This window comes from Solanum lycopersicum, chromosome 8 (genome assembly GCF_036512215.1).
Source record: "Solanum lycopersicum chromosome 8, SLM_r2.1".
In the NCBI taxonomy this organism is placed as follows: Eukaryota; Viridiplantae; Streptophyta; class Magnoliopsida; order Solanales; family Solanaceae; genus Solanum; species Solanum lycopersicum.
This window is the reverse complement of record NC_090807.1, coordinates 54,603,258-54,626,626: the sequence shown is the minus strand read 5'-3', so window position 1 is coordinate 54,626,626 and position 23,369 is coordinate 54,603,258. Positions and strand designations below refer to the sequence as shown.

Genomic DNA, 23,369 nt, shown 5'->3' with positions numbered 1-23,369 from the left:
GCCATAATTAGGAAGGTCACGATCATCGATATTCACAGGATCAATGGGTTCATCTTGTGTAATGTTTTCCCTATATATGTAAAAAAGTATAAATATTTCACTCATGCAGTTTACTTACTTAAATAAAAAAAATCAAACGTTGAACATACTGAAAATCATCTACACCAAAAGTAGGCGAAACATGAAAATTTGAGGATGTCCCAACATTTTTCATCATTTCAAAGTGTGATGACTGACCAAAATAATTATCTAATCCATAACTTGGAGCAATATTCCTATCTTACTAAGTTAAACCGCTACAAAATATATAATAATAAGAAAAATAAATCATATAAACTAATAAATAATCGACAAAATCAACAAATAATGATTGAAATATAATTATTGAGCAATACCGATCACTTTCATTGATAGTTTCATTTAAATCAAAATCATATCGACGGTAAGAATATTTTGATAATGAGTCATGTTAGGAAAATCAATAGATTGAGTTATTGAAAATTCATCAACGCTATTACGATTTTTTAATTGGGGATTGGCATCGACTGATAAATGAGAACGTTGTTGAGTAATCTTAGGCTCCTTCCTAACATAGATTTCAAGTATTGTTAACTTGATTTGATCTATGTAGTCATTTGGAACCCTCAAAAAGTCGGTCAACGATTCGTCATTATAGATAATCCACTCTCCAAAATTAACTTATCCTTGTGATAAAAATGAAGTAGGGTATTTTCCGACTATAATCAAATTATAATCAGTACTGTTTATACCCATTCTTTTATAAATTGATGAAATGAATTTATGATATCGAACATTAATTGGATATTTAGCATTGTGTTTGAGAGGACAATTATAATAAACGGTATTTCTGTCATGTATAATTTCACCATCCCAATAAATTGAAACTTTAACTTTAGGCGTAGAAGACATTTTTTTTGAGATTGAATGAACAAAATATAGAAGATTTTTTTGTTGTTGGTGATTTCAATCATTTTAAACGACCTTAAATAGAGATTGAAAATTTTTTTAGAACAAAAAAAATAAAAATACATAGTGTAATATTTTTTTCCGTTTTATGACATGTCAAATCAACATAATTGTATGACAACACTGAAAAAGCTTTTTTGAAACGTGAAAAATATTTCTCTTATAAAGTGTAATAAAAAGTTCCATTTTAGAAAGTGGAAGAAAAAGTTCCACTTTATAAAGTGTAAGAAAAAATTCCGTTATATATTAAAAATAAATGTTATGACACTAACGGAAAACGTTTAAAAAATTAGATAAAGTGAAACTTTTTTTTTCCACTAAGCTTATTTTAGTTTCTAACTAAAATAGTGGCTTATTTTGGTCATTTTTACACTTTTGTGGCTTATTTAGGTTTCCAATTCCATCCTATTCAAATACCCATTATAGAGAGTCGGCATATGCGTGGACGTAACAGATAGTTTTACTATCGCGAAGCCACGAGCCTCTTGCATAGAATCCCTTTCAAGTTCGTGTCAAGCCAACTCTTAGAAGTACTGGTTAAGTCATACATGCTGCATAAGCCCTAGGTGGTTTGGTCCTTGACGTCAATCCATATAATTAGTAGCCACCTTATTGTCTAAAGGGCCCCAACACCCTTTAGACAAATTGCATATTTATGTGTCAATTTGATCATCATATTTTAAATCAAGTCATTATGTCAAAATGGAGTTAAAGTCTTTCTTCAACTCTAAACTTCAAATTGGCAAAGTATAACTTGAATCAATTATGTGTCTTTTTCTATTAACTGTTATAATTGTCGCACTTTGAGGGTATTGTGTCATTCATTTGAAATTATAATTTTGGCTCACTGTATAATAACTGGCTTTTATGTTTGATTTGCTTCTTTGACTAAAGGTTGTCTAGTATTTGGATTTTGTCTCGACTAAGAACTCGCAACATGACAAATATGTTCAACCTTCGAAAAAATCACTCATCTTCTCGTCCACAACAAAGTACCTTTTGGACTATCTCTCCTCGTCCTATTCCTACTCACACCCTCTCTCAACAAAGGTCTCCAACACGCCTCAATTTTGATGCTTCACAATATGAGGGAATAGGTGACAAAATAGAGAAGTCTAAGCTAGATGCACTGCAGCGAAAAATGCATGACTTAGAGAAAAAGGTGAATGGAGGAATAAACTCAATACCTACTCATGACTTAAGGTATAAAAATTTATGTCTACACCCAAGAGTTGAATTGCCGTCGGGATTTAAAATTCCAAAATTCAACATGTTCGACGGACGTGGGGATCCAATGGCACATCTCAAAGATTTTTGCAGCAGGCTAGTTGGCTTAGAAAACAATAAACCTCTCCAAATGAGGTTATTTATTCAAAGCTTATCAGGAATAGCCTTCACTTGGTACGTCAAACAAGACTTCGACAAATGGCTCGCATGGGAAGACATGGCTCGAGATTTTGTGGAACAATACAAGTTTAATAACAAGGTTGACCCTACAATGTTAAATTTGTTCAAATTGAAGAAATTAAGTCATGAATCTTTTGAGGAATATGTCATACGATGAAGAATGGAAGCCTCCAAGATACGTCACTTACCGCATGAAGTGGAGTTGGTCCAAACTCTCATCAGATCACTTGAGGGTATATACTACAAAACCCTATTGTTTGCTGGTATTCAAAGTTTCGACAGTCTAATTTGAATTGGAAAAGAGTTAGAATATGACATTCAGTCTGGAAGAATTGCTGATACACAAAAATCTTTTCAAGTCCTGAAAGACTCATTAGATGAAAGGAATGAAGATGCATCTACCTATATACTTCTAAAACAAAGAAATCAGAATATTGAGCAAATTCATGCTATTCTTAAACCTTCCAACCCTCAGGTATCTCAACATAAGGTGAGGAAACCTCGTGTCTTCACTCCCTTAAGGGAAAATTTGACCGACATTTTCCAGAGATTATGGGCTAAAGGACTTCTAAGACCAATAAATGGATGGATTCCCAAGCACTCTACTTCAAACTTTGATCTATCCAAAAATTGTGCCTATCATTCAAACATTCAAGGTCATGACATCGAAGAATGTGTGGCATTGAGAAATAAGATTCAGAATATGATTGAAAAAGGAAAAATTATAGTGCAACAAGGACGACAAAACAACAATTGCAATCCTTCTATGGCGAATAAATCATCGTTCAAGGAGATCCTACAAAGATGTACTTTAGGCACTTGACAAGGAAGCGTAAATCACATCAGAGAAATTGATATGGACAAGACTCTTATGAACAAAGTTGGCTTTATTGTTCTCCGACCTTATGCCCAAAGCTTTCCTTATTCCTTTCTTTTTTCCTTGTAATTCTGAACTATGTTTGACCTGATTTCCTTTTTGGATACGTAGGCAACCCTCGATGGGTCCGGTCTCTATCAAATAAATTTTCTTTCTTTCCCATGGTCATTCGAAACACTCATTTAAAATTTCAAATCTAGACTAATTGACAATCCATGAACATAATTGACACTTGAATTCGAAGTCCAGCCTTAATGTACAAATACAAGACAATCACTTTCTTTGGAACTTATAGTTTTTTCTTTGAGTGAAGCAGGATCAAAATTCCTTTACTAATAAACTGGGCAGAATTTTTGAGGAAACCTCAAAATTTTTTATAAAGATGTTTGAAAAAGCGAGTATATATCTTATTCTCTAAACTGGGGCAGAAATTTTTGAGAAATCCTCAAAAATTTCGTCACAACGGAATGCAACTCTAAAGGCAAAACAAGCACAGGTATGACCCTCTCTTGCCTTTTGAATTTACGATTTTTCTCTGGATGCAGGAATAAATTATATATGAGCGTACTGTCATATTTAGGAGCTACTATGTAAGTTATACTATCCTCAGATTATTTTTTTGAAGAGGCTATTATCAATTTTTTTCTACGATTGACTGAATATATATTTAAGCTCTCCCGCCTTATTATAATATGACATTTAGGCTCTTCCGCCTTACAATAGGGTATTTAGGCTCGTCTACCTTACAATACGACATTTAGGCTCGTCTGCCTTACAATACGACATTTAGGCTCTTCCGCCTTACAATAGGATATTTAGGCTCATCTGCCTTACAATACAATGTTTAGGCTCATCTGCCTTACAATACAACATTCAGGTTCTTCCGCCTTACAATAGAATGTTTAGGCTCTTCCGCCTTACAATAGGGCATTTAGGCTCGTCTGCCTTACAATACGACATTTAGGATCGTCTGCCGTACAATACGACATTTAGGCTCTTCCGCCTTACAATAGGATATTTAGGCTCTTCTGCCTTACAATACGATGTTTAGGCTCGTCTGCCTTACAATACGACATTTAGGCTCTTCCACCTTACAATAGGATATTTAGGCTTTTCCGCCTTAAAATATGATGTTTAGGCTCGTCCGCATTTAAAAGACGTTTAGACTCTCCTTACAACCAGACATTTTGCTTATATTATTATATGTTTATACTATCAAACATTTTGGAGTTTGACGTTATTCTTCAGAGATGGGTTTCAATTCTTCAAGAAGTTAAAGACTATCAAGGCTTGCACTACGTCTCAAACAGATACGCTCCTTATCACCTCTTGTCATTTATTTAGAACTCACATTTCATCATTATTGTTCATACTTTATCTATTTTATAAGCTAACATTTTATCTAGAATTTGCAGATATGATCGATCGCCCTTGGATTACAATTATCATGCTATCATCTATCACAACAAAGACCTTATCAATTCTTTACTATTCATACTCCAAACCTTGCTCAAATGTTGATAACCTCTTCCTGCTTATTTGTCACGCTCTTCTAGCCTCTCAATCTCTCTTTTCTCGCTACTCTAATCTTATTCATTCAAGCCAATATCGTGCTTTCTGAATACCTTAGCGCTCTTTCAACTTTTAAGAGTTTCATTTGCTCTTGAATCTAAAACTACACACGACCTGATTCTCGTATAACCAGAGATATGTAGGCGACTTAAAACCAAGGTCTCGGTCGTATCCTTTTTCAACTCTATATCGTTTCAATTGATCCAACTGACATCTCTCGTCGGTCGGACAAAATCGGCTACTAAGTCAACGTTGGTTGCTTGACAATTAATTCTTCATTCTCAATCAACCAAGGGGCAGCTGTTGACACCCAATTTTGACCGACCTTTAACCATTTTTAGGATTATATTCGACTAAATACGTATTTTAAAATTTACTTAAAGTTTGGAAGTTTTAGTCGATTTTTCTCAAAAATTATATATTTTAGTATTATTTACTTTATAAAATTATTGTAAATATTATTTCAAATGTTTTAAAATTTAGATGATTTTCAATTATACAAAAGAAATATTTTAATGTATGTAGTATTTTAATAAATATTATTTAAATTCTAGCCTATTTTATTCTAATTTCTTCCAATTCTAGCCAACTCCAATTAAGTTTTTTATCACAATCACAACCACTCTTTCATTTATATTCTAGCCACTTTAATTGCAATTTTAGCCATTCTATATCTTTGCCAATCTAATTTCAAAACTTCATCTTTTGATCTCATCCGTCCATCTTAAAAAATAAATCCTAGATCGAATCCTAATCCTTCATCTCTTATTAATCTAATGGTTGTGATTAAATCTTTATTTTCACAACACCAAAAGACCCAAAAAAAAAACCTAAAACATTTTTCTCTCCTTCTCTTCCCCCCCTCCTTGGCAGCCGCTTCTCTCTTTTCCCCCATTCTTTCCGGCGAGATCCTCCATCGTCGTTGAAGCCAGCAGCCGCTGGCAGCTATTGTATCTGCCCTTTGTTCTTCCTCCTCTTCTCCCTCCTTCTTCTCTGTCTCCTTTCTCCCATCGCCCAACCTCCTCCTTCCCTTCTCCCTTTCGTTCTCTCCATTTTGCTGGCGAGAACAGCAGAACCAGGCACCAGCAGCGCGCGTAGCAGCAACGCCTGGAGAGCCGCAGACAGGAGTAGCAGGCCAAGACCAGCAGCCGCATTGGTGGAGAAGACGCCAGCCAACAATTCCGACACCAGCGCTACCACCAGCAGCGACAACAACTCCAACTACAACCGCTTTCCCTCTCTTCTCGCCTTTCTCCGACCAGCAGCCCCAACGCCCCCTCTCTTCCTCCTCTCATCCGCTTCTTCCATCTCCTCCCGGCGAGAAGCGACCATTGGTGAAGCCTCCAGCGAAACCAGCAGCCTAGCGAGGAGAGCAGCAAGCAGTCACGGGCGAAAAATCCAGCAGTTGCGATCATCGGTGGGAGCAAGCAGCAGCTCCGGCCAGCGTGAACAGCAACCAGAAACAACGAGATTCGGCACTGTTCAAAGGTCTCAGATTTCTTGAAGGTTAGTTCTTTTTTAAATTTGTTTCATCCTTTAATAAATTTGTTAATTTGACCACTAAAACTTAGGATTTATTTTTTCATATTTGCTTCTATGTGGGTTTACTGGTAGCTTTCAAATTCTTGCATACTTGATTATACTATGAATTAGTAGTTTCTTGTTCTTAATCTGTTCATGAGATATTAGAAATTTCTCTTACTCTCTTCCCTTCTTGAGTCTGATTCGGTGGAGATATTAATTGGCTCCAAATCGAGTATTTCTTTTTGGCTTTCTTACTTTTTAAATTAATCTTGGAGTTATTGATTATTATATCATTTGACTTACTAATGTTGCTCTGTTGACATTTACCGTTGGTGTAAATAACTATAGATTGCTTATATGACGGATTAATACATATTTTTCATGTAATACTGTTATCTCACTGTTTCTCCTCCCTCTTACTTGCTTGATTGATATCGATTTAGTGGTACTAAGATGATTTTGTTGCCTGTACGAATCCTAGAAGATTTTATGGTAAGGTGATTTTTGCTTATTAATGTTTGGTAATTGATTGTAGATGCCTTAATTAAGGCTGATTTGATGCTTACTGATATATATTCAAGTAAATTTATATTTGGCTGATCTTGAAACATTTGTTATTTTGATTTCTCTGTATTTAAGGAAATATATTAGTCTTCCTAATTTATTCTTATTTGTTTATTTTGGTAACATAATAATAATTTAAAATCTGATTTTTGGACTCTTCTTTATTTAAAAAAAATAAAAATATATTACTTTGCCTAATTTAATTCTTATTATATTCCTTACTTGTCTATGTTTGATATACTATTTGTTTTTGAAAATATTCTAATAAGGAAAATACATTTTAATTGATTCCTTAAAATATTTCTTTTCCTTATTTGTTTCCCCCTCTTTGCTATATAAATAAGACTCTCTCCCTTCATTATTTGATCAATTCATACACTCATTCACTCTCAATCACAAATTCTCTCATCACTCTCCCTTCTCTCATTGCGCTCTTTCTACTTTAACAATACATTGAGAATCCGTTATTTGATTACTTTGACAGGTTTCAAACTTGAAGTCCAAGTTGAAGATTAATTGAAGAAAGATTTATTTGTTTATTTGAATGTATATATATATATTTTTCCTATTTTATTTATTCGAATGCTGTAACAATTGTAACTCTAAAGATCATATATATAAATTTATTTGGGGGGTCGTCTAGGGGAGGGGGATTTATATGCTTACTTGTTCATCATAAATTTTTAGAAATCATGCCTATAGGTTTGTCTTTAACCACCTAGAATTATTGTTTGTAGGTGTTATAATCCAATCAATTGTTTGATGCTTTGTTAATAAGTCTAAAAAATAATAACTAGATTCCATTAATTTTAATGTTAAAATCAAATCATAATAATTTAGTAGGTTGATTAAGTGCTAACTTTTAGCATTGTCTTGTCATGTAGAAACCATGCCTAAGGATTAAATTGTTCATAATATTTAAATTTACAAAATTATGCATATATGTGTTACTTTTTTTAACACCTAGAAATCATGTCTATAGGCTTGTAAATAAACTTTTAACATATCCAAAAAAAATAGAACTTGTTTGTGCATGTTTGTGCCCTCCCCCTAAAATTAGTTAATATTATTTTTATGAGTAGTCCTATTTGTCTTCTTGAAGATTTCCGCATTCCTTGCAATATGTTATTTTCTTAAAATAATAGTGATGCTAAAATCATTTCATGCATTTAACAAATTATTTGGCTTTAAATATATTTCATCGTAAAACCTTTGCATTTAATAAATTTACCACCTTAATGTTCTACTAGTTTTTAGTACTTACAAAGCTTTGCAACATAATTTTCTTAAAAGTCATTATTCAATCTTCCTTTGGAATTTTGGATTGATTATTACATTATTTTTGAAATAAATTACAAGTACTATCTCCTAACCTATCGTTAGTGGGAAAGTCAAAGGAACTATGAGGTCTAGTTCCAATTTTTAAACCGACGCATCCTCGGAAGTACCACCTACCCATGAATTTCAAAAGAATTATGTGCATTTATGTGTAAATAATTTATGTGCCTACATGTAAACTAAATCTTTTAAATCATTTTCAAAAAACATAAGCTATTTTTAGACCGACCTCAAATCAAAATTGTTTCTATGGTGGAGGAGCGCGATCAACAATATCGTGGCATCATCCCTATAAAGAAACAAACATTTTTTAAAAATAAAAAATTCATATTCAAAACTTGCTCAATTTTCAAACTTTACTTTCGCACATATTAATTGTTTGATATTTATAAATTTTGTTTATAACATAGTTTCACATGCTTAAATAAAAACAAAACTTGATTGTTTATTTATTGCTATCACCTAGACTTGCATGCCCAAATTAATAGTATTAATTGTTTTGTATTTGTTATCACTAGCAAGATTAAATAAATTAATAAATGAAGTGACTTTGATTGCTAATTGTAACCCTCACATAGATTGCATGAGATACGGCCGGGACCCACACTTGTGGACCTCGAGGGATGCCTAACACCTTTCCCTCGAGGTAATTTGAACCCTTACCCTAATCTCTGGCTCGTTGACCTTAGTTAGACTTAGGTTAGATAGGTGTCCTAAGACGCCTTAATTCGTTAGGTGGCGACTCCTCAAAATCGAAATCCCAAAAGAGTTGTTAGGTCGCGCACAAAACCCGTTTTCTGCGAAAATGGGGCGCGACAGTGTCATTATCATAACGGTTCATGTCTTGTTTCACTCGTGTACAATTACACATTTTTAGTGCATTAATTTCATACTAAAATCAAACATATTGAAATAGCTATTATCAAACATACAATCACCAATTTTGTCTTTTTTTCACATTAAATTACTTTAAACATTTTCATATATAGCCGAAAAAGAAGATTTTTTTTATCATGAAAAATAAAAAAGTATTATTCCCTTCGTTCTTATATATTTATATTCACCAAATCATTTTCTACTAGGGGTGGGCATAAACACCGAAAAATCGAAACACCGAACCGAACCAAAATTTTTCAAAATTTCGGTTCCGGTATTTCGGTTTTCGGTTCGATATTCGGTTTAATTTTTTGTATTTTCAGTATTTCGGTTCGATTTTCGGTACATATTACTTTGGAATTCGATATTTCGATTTAAACCGAAATATTATATTATAATTTATAAATTATATTATATTTAATAATTATTAATATTAAATAATTTTTTTTAAAAATTAAGAAACCCTAATACCTTATCATTTTGACTCTTCCTCACTCCTCATCCTCTCCTCTTCAACACTTTAACAACTCTTCTTCCTCTTCTTTTCTCCTCTCCTTTTCAGCAGTTTAACAACTCTTCTTCCTCTTCTACTCCAGCCGGCGTCCACCGTCCACCAGCAGCAGCGCCGCCAGCCGCGACAGCAGCAGCCAGCCGCCCAGCCGCCCGCGACAGCAGCAGGCAGCAGCCAGGTGCAGGTATGTAATTTGTTTTCAGAATTTCAGTTTTTCTAATTTTTTTTGACTTTTTTCATTTTTTTTTCTGATTTTGTTTTTGTTACTAGTTATTGGGAATTTATTGTGATTTTATTTATATATACAGATGGCTGAACAAACAGAATTAAACATGGGTGTAGCTGATCAAAGTCGAATAAGTATGGCTGAGTCTACGGATAATACCCCTAGTAATAGCAATGATTTGTCGATTGGTATAGATTTAACAAAAAAAATGGATCCTAGATCTCTTGTTTGGCAACACTTTGAAAAGGTTTTTGAAAATGGTGTATTAGTTAAAGTAAAGTGCTTACATTTTAAACAATATTATGCTGACAATACAACAAGAAATGAACAAGTGGACTAATATAACATTTAACTTATCAGCGTAAAGTGTATAAACCTCCGACTGTTGCACCCGGTATTCAAAAATTATTAAATATTCAAAATAACAATTTAGAGACTTGGAAATTTGAGCAAGAGGTATGTAGGAGAGCTTTAGTTGAGATGATTATTTTGGATGAACTACCTTTTAGTTTTGTTGAAAAAGAAGGCTTTAAGAAGTTTATGAGTAAAGTCCAGCCTTTGCTTCATATTCCTTCTCGTAGAACCATAACAAGGGATTGTTATGAACTTTATGGTGAATTGAGAATAAATTTAAAACAATCTTTAAGAGAAATACAACCAAGAATTTGTCTCACAATAGACACATGGACTTCAGTGCAAAGAATCAATTATATGTGTTTGACTGCTCACTTTATTGATAGGGATTGGGTGCTTCATAAAAGAATATTGAATTTATGTCCTATCATTAGTCATAAAGGTGAGCATTTGGCTGAGTCTATTAGTAATTGTTTACTTGATTGGAAGTTGGATAACGTTTTTACTGTTACGGTTGATAATGCCTCTTCAAATGATGTGATAGTTTTAGAGTTGTCCAAAAAATTAGATATGTGGGGAACTAATTTGATGGAAGGTAAGCATCTCCATGTGAGATGTATGGCTCACATACTTAATCTAATTGTGCAAGATGGTTTGAAAGAAATTGGTCCTTCTATCAAAAAGGTGAGACAAATGGTGAAATATGTTAGATCATCTTCTTCAAGGGCAAGAAATTTCTTGAAATGTGTTAAAATGCAAAAGATAGAATGTGATAAGATGTTGTCTTTAGATGTGCCTACTAGGTGGAATTCCACCTATTTGATGTTAGACACAACAAAAAAGTTTGAGAAGGCTTTTGAGAGGTTTGATCTTTATGATGGTAATTTTAATTCTTTTCTTGCTACGGATGTTTGTGAAGATGGAAGTATCGCAGGGTCAATTCAATATGAAGATTGGGTTAATGTGAGGAATGTCACAAAGTTTCTTGAAAAATTTTATGAACTCACTTTGAAAGTTTCAGGTTCACGGTATGTTACTTATAATATTCATTTTGAAGATATATGTGAACTTGATGCTTATTTGAAATTATGTATAGCAAGTGATGACCTTGATTTGAGTAAAATGGCTTCGGGAATGAAAGAAAAATTCAAGAAATATTGGGGGACTCCTGAAAAAATGAACAAAATGATTTTTATTGCTTCTTTTTTGGATCCTCGCAATAAATCTGTCTATGTTAGTTTTGCTCTTGAAGAATTACTTGGGGAAGAAACGGGAAATGTAGTGAATACGAAAGTAGAGTCTTACTTGAGGGATTTGTTTGCGATATATGTAAGTATGAAAAAGGTTCCAAAAGTCAACCATCTTCATCTGACTCATCTGATTCTTCTGGTAGTGGTATTTCTCAAAATATGTCCAAAAATTCTTTTAGAGCTAAGTTGCACATGAAGAAACAAAAGAATGATTCTGGAAGTTTAGGTGTTAAATCTGAGTTGGATAAATATCTTTTTGAAGACCAAGAACCTGAATCTGAAGATTTTGATATTTTGAGTTAGTGGAAAGTTAATTCTCCTAGATTTCCAGTACTTTCACAGTTGGCTCGAGATGTATTGGCTATTCCTATGTCGAGTGTGGCATCGGAATGTGTATTTAGCACCGGTGGTCGAATTCTAGATCCCTTTAGAAGTTCATTGACTCCCAAATGTGTGCAATGTCTTATTTGTGTCCAAGATTGGCTTAGACAAGAAACCAAGCCTATTTGTGCTGAAGAAAGTTTGGAGTTTCTTGAAAAAATTGAACTTGGTAAGACTTTTTATTTTTTATTTATGGAAAAAATAAAATACTTATTGTGTTGTATCTTGTATGACATGTTTTTTTATTAATTATAGAGATGGCAAATAGTGGGAGAAACTCTTCCATTGTTGATCTATGATTGACTTGCAAGCGGTGAGTTTAATACATCATTTATTTAATCATATCATTTTTTATCTTAAAAGTAGTATTCTAAGTTTCTAATATTTGATTTTATCTTAAAAGGTCCAAGGGTCAAGACAATGAAGAAATAATTTTGTTGGCACGTGACACTTGAAAGTTGAAAGCGATCTCATGGAAGAAAGTCAAGAAACTCATTATTGTTGTTTGTTATTGTTGAAAGTAATCTCATGGAAGAAGACAAGAAGTTCAAAATACATTGTTTGTTGCTTATTATTGTTTATTATGAGTTCATGAAAGACTTTATTGTTACTTGTTAGATTATTATTATGTTGTATTTGTGAAGACATTAACTACAAATCTACAATACAACTTTTGTTTTAGTGTCATTGTGAATTTCAAATTGTGTGTTTTAGTGATATTGTGAATTTAAAATTTGCGGTGTTAATGCCTAATGACATATTGAAGATTTGAATCATTGATATATTGAAATTTGGTAGTAAATTAGTAATGCACTTCTTTGATTTATTGTCTATTTTTACTTTTTAGCCCATTAAGTTGAAAAATCAAACAAAAAATTAAAAAAAGGAAAAATAACTTAAATACACAACTATAATTTTTATATTCTCCAATTTTTCCTACTTTTTTTAAATATTACATAATTCCCTATTTTTTTTTATTTTAGTGTAAGTTTTTAGATACATTACACTCTCTCTCCTATAATACACATTTACCAATTTTAATGCCTATTTTTTCTCCATTAAAACAATCAACCTCTTAAATCAGTTTTTGAATTTTAAATTTTTTCCATTTAAACACTCAACCTTTTAATCAGCTTTTTAATTTTGAATTATTAAATTTAATTAAATTTAAATAAAAGAACAAATTTTGAAATTTTGAATTTCAAAATTCAAAAAATATAGAAGCAGGGTAACTTCCACTGCATTCTACCGTTCTTACCAAAGTCACCTTTCACTTCTTTTTTTTCCTTAATCGTCTTCATCCCACTATTTCTTCATAACTTTGAATCTTCTCAACCCAGCAGATTTTTCTATTTTCTTCTTTATATTCTTAATCCATATTCGACTATTTCTTCCTAATATTGAATCGTAAGAACCCAGACCCTTTTTATAGTTAATCCATCATCAATTCGTATATTCTTCTCTTTTTCGTTTTTGTTAATTGTTCTACTACTTCATAGTAATGGATCCGTCAATCAATAGAAGGATATATGATTCCGATGATGATAATTGGAAAGAAAATAGGAAAAAGTCTTTGCATGATCATATGAATCTTCAAAAGGATTCAAACAAAGACCATGGCGAAACATCAAAGGTTGTAAAAATACAACCAAAAGGAAAAAAGAAGCAGCAAACACTGTTGTTAGGCCTACATTGTCTCGGGTTAGTATATTGGTACTTAAAAATGGTGTTGTTTAAATTAGTAGAATTTTTAAGGAATCAAGTGTGCTTGCTGTACATTTTAAAAAGGGTGTATAGTGTTTTAGATGGTCAACTGATACGTGAATTTGTTGTGTTTCATAATATTTTATATGTATCATTAGGTTTTTGAAAATTATTATAATGTATCATTCAATAAGTGTAGTAAAGTATAATATGTGCTTGATGATACATGTTGAATCTGTGTGTACATTGTTTAGTAAATGTAATGATACATGTAGTAGCTATGTATCACATGTTCTGCATGTAGTATGAATTCCTGTATGATATCATGTATCAATAAGGTATTAGTTGTTTAGTTGATTTACTCATACATGTTTTGAAACTTATTATAATGTATCATTCATTAAGTTTAATAAATGCTTCATCAGATATAGTTGATGATACATATAGATTCTTTGTGTATGTTGTTTAGTCGCTGTTTATGATACATGTATTAGACATGTATCACATGTTATAATGTTTTATTTAATTCAATGATACATGTTATAGACATGTATCACATGTTTTTCATATAGTATGAAATTCTGAAAACTGAAACTATGTATCATTAAGTTATTAGTTGTTTTATTTAGTAGTTATATTTCTATATCGTTTTAATTTGCGGTTTTATTTTCAAATTGCAGCCACTGAAGTACAAGATTAAAAAGATACCAACACATCCCATAAGGTTTGCTGTCAACTTTAACAACAATTTCCTAAAGGACTTTGAAAAATACGTGGGGGATAATGTTATCCAAATGTTTAAGGATACAATTTTTGGACCCTTTTTAGACATCCCTAAATGTAATTTTCAGGGCCAAATAACTAAGTGCTTATTGCTTTTAGAATTGGAACAAAGCAACCCTAATATGTTGCATATTAGACATTCCAACGGGTGTGTCCTGAAATTTGGTATAGATGATTTTGCATTATTAACAGGACTTAAGGTCAGAGGAAATACCAATGATTTCAAATACCCAGAACAAACTAATTGTATGCTTTTTAAAAAGTATTTCCCTGGTGCAGTCAATAGTGTTACAAAGCATCAACTAGTTCAAAGGTTTAAGATGGGTAATTGGGAGAGCAATCAGGATGCACTCCAAATGTCTATACTGTTCTTTATTCATACATTTGTATTAGCTACTATTGATAACACAGCGATATCTATTGTCGACTTTCTAATGGTTGAAGATGGTAGATTTCAATATTTTCCTTGGGGTCAGCTATCATTTTCCAAACTAATTGGTTCACTTAGACAGGATTTTGACGTTAGTAAAAAGTTGTACCGATTATATGGGATGCCATATGCACTAAATGTTTGGATATACGAATGTGCATCCAATTTAAATTCAGAAATAGCTGTGAGAGAACGCAATGTCATCCCAAGAATATGCAATTGGAGAGTTGTGTCTGAAAAGGCAAAGTTTGAAATGCTTATGTCCACCATTTTCCAAAAGGTAAAATTTTATTTTTGTATATGGAATATCGTTATTTATGTCTTTGTGATACATTATGAATTATTACTGTATCTAACAGTTAAATTATCTTATGTGTTTGTGATACATTTAGAATGCATGTTCAAACATTGTCCCAACAGCAGAGGAAATTGAATCTTTTGATATTGCTTAAGTTGAACATGCTCATTCTACATCAATACCATTAGTACAACCAAACGAGCAAGATGATTTAGATGATTTCTCCACAAGACCGCCAGAACAGTTATTGAGGACATATTCTAGAGTGTCTGATACATCTCCTCCACCACCGCCAAAAAGAAGAAAAAAATCGATTATTCAAAAAAAGAAGGTGTCAGAACAGAAACAGCCTGATCAATCAAATGTGTCTCCGACACCGGATGATGATGTACATGTTTCCATGTCAAGTCTGCCTCAACATTCGAATGCTGATGATGTACATGGTTCTGTTCCACAAGTGTCACCGAAATCGGCTGCTGATGTACATGGTTCTGTTCCAGACGTTTCTCAGAACCCGGCTGCTGATGTTCATGGATATGCAGATTCACAGAATGTCAACAATATAATTCCTCATATTGAAGAGTTGAAAGGATATTTGAAAACTTACGTAAGTAAATTATTTTGTAATTTTTAAACAAACTTTTATTTATCCTAAATGTATCTACAATTTAGGTTGACAAGAAATTTGAGGAATTGATTATTTTGATAAAAGCAAATCACTCCCAGCTGATGCAATCTATTAGCAAAGAGAACATCAATTTTCAGGCTGATACAAGCACATTTCAGTCTGACAAACAAACATCTCAGCAAATACCGGTTGATCTCGATGATATGGGTGGTGTAGCTGAGGATGGTGGTGGTTTTTCTGGTAAAAATGGTGAGCATCATATCGTCGACGATGCTAGGGATGTCGATGTGGATGGTGTTGGTGTTGCCGTAAATGAGGGTGAACCAATAGTCAGTGATCCAAAGGTAATGTTTATTATACATTGGGTATGTTGTGTATCATGCACATATAGTCAATGCTTTGTATCATGATCATTTTTTTTCTCATTTTATATTCTGTCATGTATCATACATATTTAATCAATACTATGTATCGTGTGATTGTTATCAATGTTACGTATCAGCACAAATTATATTAACAGTTTTTATTTCAAAACTGCATATTCAGGATGGTGACGCACATCAGTCGCACCAAGATTTAAATGAACATATCATGGACCAAGCCGTTGACGACAATGTTCATCACAACATCCCTCATGTGTTGCCCGAAAAAACAACAACGGATTCATCGGTACATTTTTCAATTTTGATTTATGACACACAATTTCATTACACACAAATTTATTCTAAAAATCATTACATCATATTATACAGGATTCTTCAACTTCAACAACAATATCGCCATCAACTCAAGCAGCAATAGATGCGCTTATCAAAGATTTGGGTAAAGATGCTACCAATGCTAGACCATTATATTCTTACGATCCAAAGAATATAACTAGCAGCCAGTACTTGTTGACCGACAGTCAATTACCCACTGAAATTCCAATAACGGAGATTGCTGTTAAAACTGATGCAGTCACTCCTGCGCATAGAAATAGAATGTCTTCGAGAAGGATTCAATCTCCATATTGTACTTCTTTTGGGTCAAGCGAAAAGGAAAAAGAGAAATTGAAGGATATGGCTCGACTCCATTTCCCGTTCGAAGGATGTGGCATTGCAGATAAAGTTTCGCCGAAACTGATTGAGGATTACATGAATTGGTTGTTGAGGGGGCTTCTAAAAAATCATAACAATAAGTAAGTTTTATACATTTTTTTTCTCAGTGTTAGGCGTAATCATTTTATATACAACTAATTCATGATACTTTGTTATATAAAAACTGTAAATAATTGAGTGTTATGTATCATGTACATACATTGAAAACTTATGTATCATATATGCAGGAACCCATCGGACGATAAATACAGATCAAGATCTTCTTCTTTTGGATTTACGATGATGGACTTTGTTGTTGCTTTTCCAATGAACAAGAATTGGTTTTATGCCATGTCACAGCCAAACAAGTGTTGGTCTGATGAGGTAAAATATTAAACTATTTATGAAATATGTATCAGTCATAACTATATTATAACATCATGATACATTATCTATAAGTATCATACTATTTAATTAGCAATGATACATTATGTATAAGTATCATACTATTTAATTTGCAAAAGTATCATACTATATTCACATAATTATATTTCTTTTTTTATATTGTTTAGATGTAAATAATTTCTTACTCTGTTTTCATTTTGTTTATAGCACATCGATGTGATTTTTTACTACCTTCGTAAAAAATCAAAACTTTGCAGCATGGATCAATACAGATACACAACAACCCGCTGTTTGTTCATGTCACATGTAAAAAACTGTTATGATAGATATTACATGGACGATGATGATGATAGTCTTACTACACAAGAACATATTGATCGCGCTTCAGTTGTATCTGTACATGAGAGGTCAATAATTAACATCATCAAAGGGTTTGGAATACCAGCTGCTTTACCATGGCATCTTGTAGATGAGGTCTACATCCCAATTAACTGTGATCAACAATTCCATTGGGTGTTGGCTGTTGTTGAGTTGAAAAACAGGTTGATAAGGGTTTTTGACTCATCAATTAGCACAAGGAAACAAACAATTCCTCATGAGATCAAGATGTTGTCTAAAATGCTTCCTTCATACCTACTTGACAGTGGATTTTTTGAAGAAAATGAACGCACAAAATTTGCTGATTGTCAAGCATATAAAGACAACAATAATGGCTCACTTCTGGAGCCTCAAGTTCCTTTCATGATAGAATTTGCACAAGACATCCCTACACAGGAAAGCAATAGCCTGTAAGTATCAAGAATTTTTTCAGTTGCCCTTTTTAATGTATCATTAAGTTTTTAATTTATTCTGTATTTTTTGTAGAGACTGTGGGTTATATGTTACTGCATTTGCCGAGTATATCAGTGACCAAATCAATATATCTTATGCTGATTTTAATCCTGATTACCTGCGTCAAAGATATGGAGCATTGCTGTGGAGTTATGGAAGTGAGAAGGCTAAGTGCGGATATGTTAGCGACAATGATGATCCACCAAAATCCAGGGGCGTAGTCACACCACCACCAGAAGAAGATTTAGTTCACATAGCGTAGCATTTCATGATAAAACAATGTTTTAATGTTATATTTATTATTTTTATATGTTATTGAACAACTATTTTTATCCTTTTTAATGTTATTTTTTTGGTTTTGTCAATTTCCATGAATATTTTTTTCACATTACGTAACAAATTTGTTTATATTGAAGATATAAATATCAAATGATAAACGTAAAGATTTTTAAATTTTTAATTAAAAATAGACATAATAAATATACTGACAAAACCAGGTTTAAATCATTTAATAAAGTATAATCAAAGTATTTATAATCAAACATAGATATGTACCAGAAACACACTAAAAATAACTGATACATTGGCCAAACCGTATGTATAATGTACAATATGTTACACTCTAATCCTTAAATTTTACAAGATATTTAGGTAAATTGAATAGCATATTCATATGAATTGCTATTATTTTTTTAAAGGAAAGTTATTTACTGTATATTTCAATAAAAGCATATCAAAAAAAGCATTACACAAGTTAAATTATATAAATTCACATGATACATGATTTATAGTCATTCTAAAGTACTCAATAACATTAACAATATATTTGTATTTTTTATATAATGGAGATGTATCATTGTGCAAACCAATGATACACACTAAAAGTACATGATACTTTATATAAACAATGTGTACAAAAAATACACAATAAATGTACATGATACACTAGATTAACCATATGTATCATGTACATTATGTTATCTTACTGTAGCATAAGATTCATATATTCAAAACAAATATTGACACAAGTATTTTTATCAACACCAATAATAAGAAAGTATTTATAATCATAAGCACGACTTCAAATGTAATTACCACATGTTTGTATGTTTATTTATCTAAACACAAAGTGTTCAATTTTCAGTCGTAATTAAAACTGAAATTCATTTAAATGTTTACGTGATAAATTATTCTTTATATCATAGAAACATTACGACAAATTCAATTCTCTTTTGGGTAGAAAGTACAAGTTCTTCTGTTGTGCCCTTCTTGTCCACATTGTCCACAACAGTTTGTGTTCACCGAAATCTTTTCATCTGCATTCTTTCTTCTTCTTTTTCTTGGTCGTCCAGATGATCTTCTGTATCTAGGTGGATACACAGTTTCAGCTACCACGTGTTTAGGATCTGACCAATCTTTCTTATCTGGCATTGGCACCATTGGAATTTCATATGTTTTTGCCAACGCATCAGGCTTGTAATAATCAGAGCAATATGGATTCATATCGGTGACATTCTTTTTTTTCAATACAGCTATTGCATGTGAACAAGGTATCTCATCTAGTTGAAATCTACCACAACAACATACTTTCCGCTCAAGACAAACAATATATCTTCTTCCATCTTCATAAACCGAGAAAATAAACTCAGATGATGGAACAACCTGTGTACATTAAAAATTTTAAATATATAACTTTTAAAAACCAAATCATGTTAAAAAAAGCATAATGATACACAGAATTAGATATATATAATATAAAGTATCATATAATGATACATACCTCCATTTTTGAACTTTTAGCCGCGTTTATAATCAACAATTCCTCAAATTTTCTACCTAATGTGTCCTTTGTGTATGAGGCTACTTCTCTGTTTTTGCAATGCCAAGATCCAAAAAGAATTCTAACCTCTTCCAAGAATTCTAATATAGTTAATTGGCGTGCTTCAACAAGACAACCATTGATACATTCTGCAATGTTTGAAGTCATCATTCTACCTCTGTTTACTGTTGCATGAACTCTTGACCACTTTTCGTAACCTGCATATTCAAGGTACTCCTTAACCCTGTGATCAATTCTATCAACCTTAGCCATCAACTTATCAAAATCTTCCTTTCTATATGCCTTGGCCATAGAGTAGAATAGATCACTTATGGCCTTTCTGCTCCTTTTGAAGTTTCCACATACATTCTTCCAAAGATGCCAGATGCATGCATAATGAGGTACATCGGGGAACACAATCCTTACACTCTTCATGATACTCTCATTTCTATCTGAAACAACACACATATCTTTTCTATCGCCAAATGCATGTTTGAACTGTTCGAAAAACCATTTCCACGAACAATCATTTTCGGTGTCAACAACACCATATGCCAATGGAAATATGCAACCTGATTACAGACACATTATATTATTTGATATTTAATATATAAAAAGACATCATTAATATAAATAAAAAATACCTGCGCCATCAAGTGTGCTTGCTGATACAAATGTCCCTTTGTAAGCTCCACTCAGATGTGCACCATCCACAACAACTACTGGTCTGCAGTATTTAAATCCCCTAATGAATGGTCTTAAGGCGATGAACAGATACATAAATTCATCCTCTTCAGTCTTATGCATTCTTATATAAGAATCTGGATACACAGTTTTTAACATGTGTATGTATCGCGGCATCCGTCTATATCCAGCAGATGGTTTTCCTCTAATCATGGAGAGTGCACGTTCTTTAGCACGCCATGCTTGCTGGTAAGATATTTCAACACCATAATATTCTCTAATATCATCAATTATATCCCTTGGTGTATAAATTCGTTTATAATTGACCAATTTTGGAGCTGTCACTCCACTTACAAATCCCACTGTTGCTTGGACTTTGGTTAATACCCTCTCCCTCATCGGACACGTATGTTCACTATTGAAATTTCTAACAATGAATATATCAGATTTTTTCCTGCACGACGCCTTCATAGTCCAACCACATTTGTCTGAAAAGCATACCAACACATAGCTGCGTACATTTTTTAAGCATATTAATACACATATCAAATACATCATATATAATATATTAACAATAATGTTTAAAGTAATCAAACAATGAATCACACAAAAAGTATCAACCAATTTTTAAGAAAAGTATCAAACTTTAATGAAATTTATCCACTATTTGTGATATGACTGTTTAAAATGATACAGTCCTTACTATATCAGTAGTAGTACTTTCAAGTATCAAATATACTTATTTCAATGTATCAAAAACAAATTCCTGAAATGATGATACATTAGATTATAAAATAACATATGAAACTTGCAGGTTTTCATATAGAACAGTAATGTTTCATGTACTAATTAAATTATAAAACAACACATGATACATTAAAATATCAAAATACTGTCATACCTTTGTTGATCAGACCTCTTCACTTTGCAGTTGAAGTTGTTCTTTATCTTATATTTCGTCATCACATCTTCAAGTGTTGCTTTATCCTTGTATATCTGACCTGTCTTCACATCAACAATATCTGAATTGATTATAACATTTGCAACTCCAACTTCTGAATTTTCATGTGTCTCAAATAAGCTATTTTCAACTATTGCCAAAGCCTGTGTATCATTTGTTGTGCCTTCTACACACGTTATTTCTCCACTTCTTCCATCAAAGTTATGTACAGTACCACTATTCTTCTCAATTGTGTCAATACATAATGGATATATTGAAAATCCAGGCTCGTTTTTTTTCAGTTCAAAATATAGTTTAACACTCATATCGTTCTTAAGTTTCATCGGACAGGAGTTACCTTCTACAATGTATCGAATTTCAATTTCTTTCCTTGATACATCAATGTCCAACTCGGCCGCAATTGCTGCTTTGAGATTAGAAAACGAAATTGAATCTCCAACAACGATTCCATCAATTTTGTAATTTTCATACTGCAATTCGTTCACCCAAATTCCGGAATGTCTCATCAAAATCGAAGTATTCATCTTCAAAAACCCACTGCAACAACAAAAAAATTTCGGAAGCTCCAATTGTTTTCTAAATAACTGATACAATCTTTGATTTTCAAATTATGAAATTAATATCCAATTAAGTGCTGATTTAATGCTGATTAATGATCTGTTACCACAATTTAAGCTGTTTTAGTAACAACTTTAAATTTACCGTTTTTATCCCCTATTTTTTCTTAACAATTTTAAGTTACTATGTATCATTTACCATGTATCACAACTTTCTAAAGTATCACGGCTCAGCAATTTTAAGGGATTTTTTGTAATTATTAAACTTATCGGGACAGAATGTAATTATTGAATTACACTATGGGATTCCTTAAATTTGTACTTAAAAAAATTGTAAAGTTTAAAATTTTAAAAAGCCCACTAAATAGGCCCATTAAAAAACCAAAATAAAAAATCGAACCGAATTAATAAAAACTGAACCGAAATATTTCGGTTCGATATTCGGTATGCAATTTACAAAAATCGAAAACCAAAAAAACCGAAAAACCCCCGAACCGAACCGAAATACCGAATGCCCACCCCTATTTTCTACTTTATCATTTATATTCATCAAATTTAAAGTAATAATAAATTTTATGTTGGTGAGAATAATAAATTTTAAAAAGTGATGATGTGATTATAAATTTTATTTACATATGAAATAAATGGTTAGTAAATATAAATTTGGGATTATTTTAACAAAATATTAACTTATGGATCAATTTTTGTATTAAAAATCTCAAATCATGATATTAAATTCTCATATTATATTTTTTGGAGAACATGAGATTCCATGTCATGATATGAAATCATGAGCTGAAATTAATATGAAATCATGAGCTGAAATTAATATGAAATCACATATCCAAATATCAATTTTATCTCACAATCTCATATAGCCAAACGCCTTACTTGATTGTTTGAGTTATTAATTATGTATTTGTTAAATAAAATTGTACTAAACATTTAAAATCTTTTTCCGCACTACAAATTGAGTGTCCTACATATTCCGTGAACACCAATGCTACATAAATAAAAACATTTTAAACCACTTACCAATATTTAGAAGGCTGTAAAGCTTAAAATACTTTTAAATAAAAATATATAATATTAATATTATATATTTAAATAAAAATATATAATATTATTATAAATATAATATTATTATAAATAAAAATATATAATATTTAGATTTTTGAATACAATTAGGATAAAGATAGCTTAGATCAAATATGCTAAAAAATATTCTGAATGTACAAACCTTTCCTTGTGAAATCATAGGAGACAGTTGCTTGTAGGCACAAGTAAAATTTCAGATTCATCGCTTGGACCTAAAAACAATCTAAT

At 32.0% G+C, this 23,369-nt stretch overlaps 4 protein-coding genes and 3 long non-coding RNA genes across 7 annotated transcripts; 5 read left to right on the top strand and 2 right to left on the bottom strand.

Moving 5' to 3' along the window:
* Positions 1 to 255: 255 nt before the first annotated feature.
* LOC138337764 (uncharacterized) lies at positions 256 to 5,579 on the top strand. The gene is made up of 2 exons (XR_011211171.1): positions 256 to 3,861; positions 4,520 to 5,579. It is a non-coding gene; the product is annotated as an uncharacterized lncRNA (long non-coding RNA).
* Positions 5,580 to 5,639: 60 nt separating this feature from the next.
* Positions 5,640 to 10,227, top strand: LOC138337762 (uncharacterized). Its single transcript, XR_011211169.1, has 3 exons — positions 5,640 to 6,349; positions 7,416 to 9,840; positions 9,965 to 10,227. It is a non-coding gene; the product is annotated as an uncharacterized lncRNA (long non-coding RNA).
* Positions 10,228 to 11,279: 1,052 nt separating this feature from the next.
* Positions 11,280 to 12,554, top strand: LOC138337763 (uncharacterized). Its single transcript, XR_011211170.1, has 3 exons — positions 11,280 to 12,036; positions 12,123 to 12,180; positions 12,271 to 12,554. It is a non-coding gene; the product is annotated as an uncharacterized lncRNA (long non-coding RNA).
* A 2,655-nt stretch (positions 12,555 to 15,209) lies between these two features.
* LOC138337761 (uncharacterized) lies at positions 15,210 to 16,135 on the top strand. Its single transcript, XM_069288060.1, has 2 exons — positions 15,210 to 15,689; positions 15,755 to 16,135. The coding sequence occupies exons 1-2, from the start codon at positions 15,483 to 15,485 to the stop codon at positions 16,118 to 16,120; spliced, it is 573 nt and encodes a 190-aa protein (XP_069144161.1). The 5' UTR covers positions 15,210 to 15,482; the 3' UTR covers positions 16,121 to 16,135.
* An 84-nt stretch (positions 16,136 to 16,219) lies between these two features.
* LOC104648908 (uncharacterized) lies at positions 16,220 to 18,284 on the top strand. Its single transcript, XM_026032623.2, has 5 exons — positions 16,220 to 16,379; positions 16,463 to 16,887; positions 17,035 to 17,170; positions 17,399 to 17,979; positions 18,056 to 18,284. The coding sequence occupies exons 1-5, from the start codon at positions 16,302 to 16,304 to the stop codon at positions 18,282 to 18,284; spliced, it is 1,449 nt and encodes a 482-aa protein (XP_025888408.2). The 5' UTR covers positions 16,220 to 16,301.
* Positions 18,285 to 19,243: 959 nt separating this feature from the next.
* On the bottom strand, positions 19,244 to 20,309 carry LOC101260458 (uncharacterized). Its single transcript, XM_026032622.2, has 2 exons — positions 19,803 to 20,309; positions 19,244 to 19,684 (listed from the first exon to the last, which is right to left on the bottom strand). Exons 1-2 carry the CDS (start codon positions 20,307 to 20,309, stop codon positions 19,244 to 19,246), a joined length of 948 nt encoding a protein of 315 aa, XP_025888407.2.
* LOC138337086 (uncharacterized) lies at positions 19,807 to 22,329 on the bottom strand. The gene is made up of 3 exons (XM_069288059.1): positions 21,427 to 22,329; positions 20,486 to 21,036; positions 19,807 to 20,339 (listed from the first exon to the last, which is right to left on the bottom strand). Exons 1-3 carry the CDS (start codon positions 22,008 to 22,010, stop codon positions 20,317 to 20,319), a joined length of 1,158 nt encoding a protein of 385 aa, XP_069144160.1. The 5' UTR covers positions 22,011 to 22,329; the 3' UTR covers positions 19,807 to 20,316.
* Between the last annotated feature and the right edge of the window lie 1,040 nt (positions 22,330 to 23,369).

Bases quoted from the DNA above. Each gene is read 5' to 3' on its own strand.
- LOC138337761 (XM_069288060.1), top strand. From the start codon at position 15,483: ATGTCAAGTCTGCCTCAACATTCGAATGCTGATGATGTACATGGTTCT. The intron at 15,690-15,754 runs GTAAGTAAATTA...TCTACAATTTAG, and splicing joins AAGGATATTTGAAAACTTAC to GTTGACAAGAAATTTGAGGA.
- LOC104648908 (XM_026032623.2), top strand. From the start codon at position 16,302: ATGGACCAAGCCGTTGACGACAATGTTCATCACAACATCCCTCATGTG. The intron at 16,380-16,462 runs GTACATTTTTCA...CATATTATACAG, and splicing joins AAACAACAACGGATTCATCG to GATTCTTCAACTTCAACAAC. The intron at 17,171-17,398 runs GTAAAATATTAA...TTTTGTTTATAG, and splicing joins ACAAGTGTTGGTCTGATGAG to CACATCGATGTGATTTTTTA.
- LOC101260458 (XM_026032622.2), bottom strand. From the start codon at position 20,309: ATGTGTGTTGTTTCAGATAGAAATGAGAGTATCATGAAGAGTGTAAGG. The intron at 19,685-19,802 runs GTATGTATCATT...TAATGTACACAG, and splicing joins CTAAAAGTTCAAAAATGGAG to GTTGTTCCATCATCTGAGTT.
- LOC138337086 (XM_069288059.1), bottom strand. From the start codon at position 22,010: ATGAATACTTCGATTTTGATGAGACATTCCGGAATTTGGGTGAACGAA. The intron at 21,037-21,426 runs GTATGACAGTAT...AAATGTACGCAG, and splicing joins AAGAGGTCTGATCAACAAAG to CTATGTGTTGGTATGCTTTT. The intron at 20,340-20,485 runs GTATTTTTTATT...TTTTTCGAACAG, and splicing joins AAGCACACTTGATGGCGCAG to TTCAAACATGCATTTGGCGA.